This window comes from Drosophila novamexicana, unplaced genomic scaffold (assembly GCF_003285875.2).
Source record: "Drosophila novamexicana strain 15010-1031.04,08,12 unplaced genomic scaffold, DnovRS2.1 tig00004554-arrow-pilon, whole genome shotgun sequence".
Taxonomy (NCBI): Eukaryota; Metazoa; Arthropoda; class Insecta; order Diptera; family Drosophilidae; genus Drosophila; species Drosophila novamexicana.
Window position 1 is genome coordinate 2,452,262 of NW_020825051.1, and position 10,521 is coordinate 2,462,782.

Sequence of the window (10,521 nt, forward strand, 5' to 3'; positions counted from 1 at the left end):
TGGGTATGGGAATTGGTGCTGGGCGACATTCACCGCCTAACCAAAGGCAGCAAAAAAGATTTTTATATAGGAAGACAAAAAAAAAAAAACACTGAAATAATGAAAAGCGAATGAAAACCGGCAGCAGACAAACCAAAGAATGTATGTGAAAAACATAACATAAATTCTAAGAGCCTGACAAGCAAATACACACATAAAAATGGCAGCCAGCGCACACTCACACACACACACACACACACACACACACACACAAGTAAATTAAATAATAAAATAAAGTTGATATAAAAACTATGAACGCGAAGACGAGTCGAAAATTGGTTTAAAAATAAATGCAAGACATATCGAAATTTATGGTGATAATATCGCAAGCGCTTTACCTAAAAATCGATTGGAAGCGATTAAGGCACTTGAACACAGTTTAAGCAGTTAGTGCATGACTAAATGTATCACGAAATGTTTAATTTAACAATAACAGCTTGTAAACAAAACACAGACAAATGGGAAATGGGAAATGCGCAACTGAAAACCAATAAAAAAGTCAAATACCAAAACAGACAGCAAAACAAAATAAGTACGCAGCGCGTTGAAATGATCTAAACAAAAAAAAAAAACCAAACAATTTATGCAAAATCAACAAAATTTCCACATAACATGGCCAAGTAACATGGCTCAAATGCGGCTGGCCATCAATTAGGCGCAAGGTGGCAAAAATCGAAATTGATCGCAAATGGGCATCATGTGAATCCCAATTTCCACAAATTCATTTAATTGGCCTGTTACTTGGCCCAGTCCAAAAATGTACGCAAAGTCGCTAAAAATTCTATACCAAAAATAAAAAAAAAGAAAAAAGAAAATACTGTGGCGCCTCGCCTCATAAACATGGCCTCATAAAGGGGGCGGGGATCGCTGCTGAGTTACATTTTCATTATGCTGCGTGCCATAATTTCCATATTTATTTGTTTGCTTTGAAATGAGGACACAAACGGCGAGCCGCCGCCTGCTAATGGCAGCAAATTGCCAAAATGTCAATGAACCAAAGTGTCTGCATATGGCCAGCGGAAAGGAGAAAGGGGGAGTCCGGGAGTCCGGCCGGCCAAGCGGCAAAACTGCCTGTTAATATCGAGCACAAAGTTCAACGCTTTCGCAAAAAGCAGATTGTCAGGAAACGATTTTCAATTAGCCGCCTGCACGCCTGCCAAACAACAATTCTGCTACAGCATATTTTATTTTCCAAGAGATTTGGCCAAATACTTGCAGCCCGACAAAATCAACAAATGATAGCAACAACAACAACAACAACAGCAGCAGCATGGACTGTGCAACTTTGGGGGCGTTCACATTGTTGATCGACTTGGCGCGTGTGTTTGACCAAGTTCTTGGCTTGAGAGCAGGGTGCAGAGGGACAGCACTTGGCCTGTGTGTTTACCTTGTAGAGGGCAAGGCTTTGGATAAACTTTGCTTTTTAGCAAGATTGTGAAGACAGTTGTCACAACAATGGCTCAATCAGGCAACCAGAAGCTGTTGACACAGGCCAAAGGTCTCTAACCAGCTTTGGGTTTGGCATTTAATCAAACAGCAGAAGAAGAAAAACTCATAATATTTAATAATAGAATAATGAATTGATGGGAAAACAGATTACACGGCAGCAAAATTAATTATAATAATAATCATAGCCCAACAAGCATTTAAGCACGTAGCCGCCATTTGAATAATTAACTTACAGCGGCTAATTAATAAAAGAAATGCATTTAGCAATTCGAAAAACTGGAACATTAACAGTACTTACGCTGTTTTAAGTTCGCACGATAAAAGCACGTTTTGTACAATATAATAATAAATGAAATCGCAGATTCAACAAGTTTGCTTGAAAAGTTTTATTGCACCTGCTTTTTGTAAACATTTTTTAATTAAAGCGTCAGTTTTTTAAACCCAGCTCAAAGTAAAACTCATTTGCGGAGATTTGATCCTCCCTTCAGAACATTAAACGTGAGTAATTCCAGTTAACAGGTCCCAAAGGCAGCTCAGCGCTGCGCTGGACCGCACCCCGCGAGGCTTAATACAACTTAAGCACTTCAGCGCTAGATGGCGCCACAGAGTGCACGAGTGACAGCAACAGTTCGCATTTCGCATACGCCCGGTTGGACGCTTGGCCAGCAGCCAAAAATGACTTTTTATGCGCTTTTAAGTTGGTTTTGTGTCTTTTTTTTCGTTGAGTCCTTTCTATTTTTGCTTTCCCCCACATATTTTTCAACTTTTCCATTAAGACAACAACAATCTGAGGCCGACCTTTGTAGGTTGGTTCGAGACCACATTAAAATAGTTTGGGGATTTGTATTTATGTTGATTGCATTGTCGGGCCAAGTAAGTGGCATATGTATGGCCAGCGAGTGATTGTGTGACTGTGTGTGCGTGTGTGAAGTGGGATTTGTGCGAGAAATTGAAAAGTTGATGCCACGTGCCTGCAGATTTACTCTGACATGGACGCCCTTTAGCTTATGTGTGTGTAAAATGCAATTCTGTTCCCTGACATATGCAAAAAGTGCAAGCAACTATTACCAACTGCAATGGGAAAAGTTTAGAGTTCAAAGAATCAAGTGGCAAGTGGTGCCCAGATAGAAATTGCTACCACATATCCACTTTAAAGTTAATGCCAGCCAAAAACTTGTACGCAAGTCAACAACAAATAGCATGGCCAAGCACATGAAAACTGCAATCTTTTTTGCCACACGCCGCTCGGCATCAGCATGCGACGTGCACCTGTTTTAACTTCAGTTGAAACTGCTTTATTTATAGCCGAGTGCAGCGCCGGCTGCCTACTATTTGCCATGTTTGACCCACATCAAGTGCCTGACAATTTCTAGTTATTAATAAGTACATGCAGCCGAGGCAGCCAAGGCAGCCGGAGGAGACCAGATTCCAACTCTAGACAGCGGTGTCTCTGCATTCACTGGAAATAACGTTATCAGGCTGCTCTTAATTAACAACCTAATTGGTACACAGACCGGCTAATACTCTATGTAATTACCGACGAAAAGGCGCATAAAGTTTTGTTATCAAAACTTGTTGCGTAAAACTGAGGGAGAGGACTTCATCTGTGACGCACGAGAGTTTCAGGAAAACTAATTTGTAATTTGAGTAATTTCAGAAAATTCAATTTGCAATTCGAGCAACAATGGCAGTTAGGTATTTTTATAAATTAGTTATCAGCAGTTGCTTATATCATTGTCATCGATATGTAGTTATATAAAGATATATTTCTCACATTCATAAGTTGATGAGCATTTCGTAAGCTCTTCTAATAATAATTATAATTACTTGCTGCCCATAAAACCCACATAAATCTTGTATCGAACGCAACCGTAAGCCCGAATCATATTTCAGTATTACGTGAGATTTCTGATTATAGCTAATTGGACAGTCATGGCACGAGTTCTACTCTGGAATTGTACAATTCTAGACGAGTTTTTTCTCTTGGGGTAGAGGGGCATTGTGAATACACTTGCGGGGGACTGCAGCGCCTTTTGGCAATTTATCTATATCGAAGTGGCATTAAAAATACAATGACCACACTTCTTGACGTGCCATGGTCAAATTTTTGTGCATTTGTCAAACTGAAAATAAATCAGAAAACCGAAGAAGAAACAACAAAAACAAAAAAAAAAGGACGCTAAACAAACAAACGCAACGCGAAATGACAAATTTTCTTAAGCTTTTTGGCAATTGTTTTCTGTCTTTTTTTGCAGTCTGTTTATTTTTTGGCGCTTTCGCTTAGAATAAAGAGAGAAATGCTTCATGCAACCGAGCTAATGAGCAATGTGACACAGTTTTTTTTACAGTGGTACGCCCACGTTTGGCTAGATTAGGCTGTTTTTTACCGAAGAGACTCAACCTCGATTCGATGACAGCGGCAGGAGTAGAAAATGTTGCCGTTAAAAATATCAAAATATATCAAAAATATAAAATGCAAATTTTATGCCACATTTAAAATAGCCGGCGCAATGTTTTGTAATTTATCAACGACCGCCCGCATAATGTGGCAGCGGGGCGGCGGGGCAACGGGACGACGGCCGGCCAATGCGACGCGACGTAATGTGGGGCGTGGCAGGCGTGTGACTGCAGCTACAGCTGTGGGCAAACGCACGACGACAACGACTACAACGACAACGACGACGACAAAATTGTTGCAAACTGTGTGCAACTGCAGCGGCGACGCCAATGCAGACATTTCTCGACACTTCTCTAAATAGTTTTGCGTGCGACGCAATGCGAGAGCAAGTGCAATCTGTGGCAAGAAGGGGGCTGCATTGGGGAGCACACAGAGAGAGGGGGCCGGACTGACACACGGTCACTCGAGTGCCAAAATGTCCCCGCACGCCATTAAAAATGTTGCGAAAATTACACAGCAAACTGAAAGGTGTTCTAATGAGGCGTGCGCCGGAGTCTTCACTGTATGTGTGCGTGCGTGTGTGTGTGTGTGTGGGTGTGAATGTGATGTGGGTTGCTTGAATAACTGTGGCATGAGTGAGATCTTTATGCACAAGAAACAAATGTGTTGAAGCATAAACTATGAGTAATAATTGAATTAGTTAAGCAAGACTATTTTTTTACGATAAATAAAGAGCTTAAAAATGAACTTTCAGCGGGTGAAATGCATGTTGATAGAGCAAGAGTCATACTTATAGTGAATTTGATAATGCAAATGTTAGCATTTAAATCTTTAAACAGCTTTCTAAGTTTTGTGTTCTATTATAAAATAACATATCAATCACTAAAGGTAGCTTTAAATAATTGAAAGTTTATACAATGAATCTAGCCGAGCGCTTCTAGTTTCTAGCTTCTAGGGACGATTCTTCTTTAAAGATGCAAGCCATAAATTGTGAGCGACTTAAAAGCCCATTTCGAAACCCTAAAACAAGCATTAATTAAATTATATTGACCAACCCAGCCCAGGCTCTAGCCCAGTTAAATAGCCATCTATATGATATATAAGCACCTGAACAACTCCCGCAAATGTGGCGGACCAAAAAAACTCAGCCATTGGCCTCAATTTTAATGCTGCAATCCTCATTAAATGAGTTCAAAATCAAGGTCGCCCCAAGGGGCTTGAACGAGACGGGCAAAAAAGAAAAAAAAAACATTCATGCTACATCGGCCACGTCTCAAAGCGAAGACCATGCGTTGCCATGAATACAAATTGTTGCATTTTACACAATAAAATAAAAAATAAAAGGAAAATACAACAGCAACAAATTCATGGCATTCCATTTCAATAAAACGTCGCTACAGCCAAATGCAATGAAAAAAAAAAACAGTAGAAGCTTATTAAATATAAAGCAATGTACAACATGGAGAACGACCTTAGAGTGGATACGAGTGGGGTCTGGGGCTGGGGTTGGGGTGGCACACACATGTTGCACGGCAACGTGGCTGAGAACTTCAACGGTAATTGCCAAGAAAAATATTTTTCAATAAGCAGCAGCACAGAAAGCGAAATGAAAAGAATTTAAAAATACATAAAAACAAAAGGAACAACAACAATTGAGAGGGCAAACACTAAAAGCACACCTGGAAATTGCCAAAGATTTCAACTCTCTAAACAATATCTCCACATGCACACGCTCTCTCTCTCTCCCCCTCTCTGTCTCTCTCTCTCTCTCCCTCTCTCTCTCTCTCTCTCTCTCTCTCCCTTTCTGCCTATCAAAATCTCTGGTTAATCCCAATAAAACTGGAATGCAGCAGCTATACTCCAACTATTTCACAGCATTGCTGAAATTTTTTTTATTCCATTTGTTTATTTGCACAAACGCGTAAGCTTTCATTTCATTTTTCCGGCGAATTCCGAACAGCAGTATTCAACGCTAATCAAATGTGGATGCTACACACACAAAAATTTGTGGCAGTGGCTGGAAAACAAAAAAAAAGATATAAGGAAAAACGCGGCCTGTTGCTCTCTGTCGAACATATGTCTGCAATATGCAAAAGTAATGCACAAGCTCCGACAATGGCAGAATACTCGTAATAATCGTAAGCCCCTAAAACCCCAGCCCACTGTCCAGCAATGACCACCCCCAAAGGCCATGCCCCCATCATACTGTACTGTGTTTTACATGAATTTTGACTTTGGCGCGCCGTGCGTTGCCAATATATATAAGCGTGTGTGCGTGTGTAAGCGTGTGTGTGTGTAAACATTGCGCAAAACCGAAAACAACAAAATTATTCATACGCCACGTTGTACCGCAGCCGCTTGGCACGTCGAAAGACGTCAGCGCAACGCGGCTGATTCAGACAGCGGCAGCAACGAAATTTGACTACAAAAATGGGCAAAATACAAAACAGAAACAACCGTTTCTGTGTGTGAGTGTGTGTGTGGCTATGTATGTGTATGCGTGCCTGTGTGTGAGTGCGTGTGGCTTTTTCGGCAATTTTGCGGCATGTTTTTCACACTTTGGCGCGCAGCTAAGCAAAAAACAATTGAACACGACGCCCTGGTTGCCATGGATATCAAATTGTTGTTGTCGTTGTTGTTGTTGTTGTTGTTGTCGTTGTTGTAGTTGTTGCTGCTGCTGCTGTTGCTGCTGTTGATGATGCAAGTGCAAATTAATTTGCCACTTTGTAGCGCGTCCAGCATGTATTTCAAATATGTTTTGTTGACTGATCAGCCAAAAAGGATTCGATTGATTTGCATTTTGGCTTTACGTTCAAGTTTCAGATAGCTTAAATTTAATTAGCCTTATCACATAATGCGTAGATAATCTGAGTACAACGAATTACAATTAAGAAATTATTTTACAAATTGTTTGTCCATGAGGCAACTTTGTGTTTTTGAATATATTTAGCATAACACTTTTATGCCCATAAGATACTCTTGGCTAAATGAAACTAAGCAGCATCAAATGCAACAACTAAACAGAAATTGTTTAATTAAAGCTCTATATGTACGAGTAAAACTTATTCAGTTAAGCGGCATCTAATGTAACTAAGTAAACAGATTTTTTAATTGCATGCGAGATCTCTTATGCGTTTAAAATACAACTGTCAGATAAATGGAATGAATTTATATGACAAAGGGCAGGTTCTAGATATGATAAAACAGTGTTCAATTACATGCAACTATTTACAATGTTTGCATATATTTTGTTTGTTTAATATAATATGAATATTCTGTCTGTTATTGTCGTTAGATTTTGTGGCGGAATAAATTGTACATAGTCAAATTAGTGTGAATTCATAAATGTTCTGTAACATGTTTACAAAAACTGCTTAACTAGATAATGCCACATATTCCAGCATTTTCTGCGCACACAACGACAACAAAAGATTTCATCCTATTTCGTTTGAATCAAAATTGTCGAGCTGTAGACGTGCCGCTGGACAGGGAACGTGGCGACTGTTGGGGGCAATACTAAAAATAGCAGCAACAGCGACACTTACCTAAAGTGTTTAAGAGCACAAATACAAACACGCACACACACACATCGGGACAAACAAACAAAAAGAACACCTTATGCCCCACTCAACACTAAAAATTACATTGAAAATGGCCATAAAAAAAGGCAGCAACGCGCAGCGACTGCGCCCTTTTGCTTATATATCTCATTTGGATTTCATTAAATTTGATTTTATTGTTGTTGTTGTTGTTGTTGTTGTTGTTGTTGTTGTTGTTGTTGTTGCTGCTGTCGACTGTCGCACGGCAGCTAATTCGGAGCGCAGGCTGCGCGCGCTTTGCATGTAAATAAGAAAAGTCATAAAAAAAAGACGGCATAATGAAAATTTTCCGTTTAGTATACATATATGAGGGACAAAACTGCATTTAAGTGCCACGCCCACGCGGCCAGAGCAGCATCGCGATCAGGCTAATCAAATTGTTATAGCTAAAATATATAAATATATATATTTATATACATGTGTATATCTAACAAACTGTATAAAAATCACAACAACATTTTGAAAAGAGTGTCAAGGCTCGGTAGCAATTCGACGTTGGCCTGGCCCACAGAAATGAGTTTTTCTTGCGGGTTATCCGACTATTTGTAAACACTGCGCTTTGTTGTAAACAAGTCATTTATATGGCTAATGTCTGTTGATCCTCAATGCATGCTGTTGTTTTTGCCCGCTTTTTAGATTGATAAATTCTGGGTATTACAATAATTTATTTATTTTTAAATGCGTTTGATTTCGCAGTCGGCCGCAAAAGATGGAAAATTACAACCTAACAACTTTTCATTTGTTTTGGCTGCAACAATCAGAAATGTTCATCAAAAGTGCCCAAAAACTCGCTAGCTAAAGGGAACCAAATAAATTGATAGATGCTGAATTAGTTTTTCACGCCATATAGAACATTTTGTTCTCCATATTTTGACTTATATTATTTAATATTTTTACTTGACTTAAATTTATTTATAATATGTTTTTATATGCGTACATATCTTACACATCTTTTATGTGATAAATGTCTGTCTTAACAGCATATTTATGTGTAAACATAATTTTTTATTATATTTGTGAAATTTTTTTTTTTTTAAACACTTTTTCAAATACTTTCAGCATTAATCAAAAAGTTAATAATAAATCTGATAATGCAAGTTAATTTAGTTTTCTATAAATCTCAAACATTTATATGCATTCTTTGACTTTAAATCTTTTATGCAATTAAAACAATCTTAAAGCTTCTTCTTTTAATATATTTGGCCAAGTTTAGGCAAATTTTAAACGTCTTTATCTGCGGTTCATTGAGTTTCATTTATTCAAGGCTTCAACCCAGTTAGAGCCCGGATTACCAAATACGTTTTCCCTGAACTGAACCTTAATCTAATCCTAAAGAACAGCTTTAAAAAGAAAAGCATCAACAATGTTTTGAATCAAACGAAAATCGACTTTTTGGGTGAGCCCTCAAAAACTTTGAGTGAAACCCAGCGTCGAAGTAAAGAAAACATTGACCCCAATCGTTGCATTTATCTGACCCTATTTTGCATATTTAAGGTTAAGGTTAAATTTAGCCCACATTTTGTATTAGAAAATATTTATGGCTTGCAATATTTTCCGTACAACGGGCAATTATAAATGTAAGATAAAATTGCTTTACAATAAGTTTGCATATTTTATGTTTTAGAAATATAAAATAAAGATGAAATACAAAGAAGTTAGCCAATTTTGAAGAATGCAAGCATATGGAAAACTAAGATGAAAGTAGAAAGAAGTTTGGTAATTTTGAATAGACCAAGGTTTTAGTTCATGGATATGAAAAACAAGCTTTTAGAGTAAAACTTAAAATCAGAAAGTTGATTTGAACCGTGAGCCGAAACAGCAACCAATTCTCATCGCCTTGCACCCCGGCTATATTATGTGAATTAGTTGACAAAATTAACAATGTTGGGTATTTTTGCAGCAGTGGGTGGGCGGCCAGGGGCTGTGTATTAAGTGGGAGGCAAAAGGCCAGCAGCCTTTAAATTGACATTGATCGCGTGCCAACGCACGGCTACACAACTAGAAACCCTACCGAGACCGGCTGCAGCAGCGGCAGCCACAAGCTGCCTCATTTGTGGCAACACAAGTTTTCTAATTAACATAAACAAAATAACAACTAAAGCTAAATCTGCTTTTTTAATAGAAAATTCGGTTCATCTAGCCATATATCAGCTGAGTGATAAAAGCTTGAGACACATCTTTCTCTATATACAAGTCTAGATCTTTATATATATCTTAAAGTCTAGTTTGCTTTAAGCTATTTTTAAAGGTAATATAATTAATTTTGGCTATATTGTTTTGACATTTCCGGCTGTGTGAAAACATGCAAGAGGTATTTGTTTTTTGAAAAAATAAAAGAGTTTTTTGTTTTACGGCTAATTTGCGGGCCTAGAGGCCGGTTAGTGTGGCTGTCATGATTTTGAAAATTTTAAGTAGACACGTCAGCGGCTTTTTAGTGGCAACATAGCAGGAAAAACAAAGTGCCCCCACCCCCATCAATTGCTGGCGTTCCTTTTCCAACAACAACAAGAACAACTGAAAATTTGAAAATTAAAACAAACAAAACTAAGAGTCAAAACTCGGGGGCACAAAGTTAATGCCAGTCAAGACAATCAAGTGCCGACGAGAGAGAGAGGGCGAGCGTGAGAGAGACAGCAGAGAGAGAGAGATAGAGAGAGAGAGACAGAGAGAGAGAGAGAGTTGGTGAGAGCGAGAGGCAGAGGCAAATTACGCATAAATCTATCAATTGAAGCAAACGTGCAATCAAATCGAAACGCTTTCGTCTAGAGTCCCAGTCTGAGCGTCTAGTGTTTGTATTTGCCTCCCAGCTAATTACCGCAGCTAATAGATACCAAAAGTGCGTGGCATCCAGGGATATATGTTGTTGGGTTAGTGAACTCGCCGGCGGCAAAGCGAACTGCATGTATTATTATGTTGTGATATATATATATATAATAGAGACTACATGTATATAAATTCTAGGCATACCCTCACAATATTTGCAACATTTTGCTGGTGGCTCATCGTTGGTGGCATCGGCAATGATCGGCATGGTCC

General features: G+C 38.7%; 1 protein-coding gene across 1 annotated transcript in view; it reads right to left on the bottom strand.

The window, feature by feature from the left end:
• Positions 1-10,521, bottom strand: part of LOC115769628 (myocardin-related transcription factor B) — a 41,922-nt gene extending 31,401 nt beyond the window's left edge. The window contains exon 1 of the mRNA XM_030714536.1: positions 10,453-10,521. Within this exon, the coding sequence (XP_030570396.1) occupies positions 10,453-10,516 (64 nt within the window). The 5' untranslated portion in view covers positions 10,517-10,521. The remainder of the gene's footprint in view (positions 1-10,452) is intronic.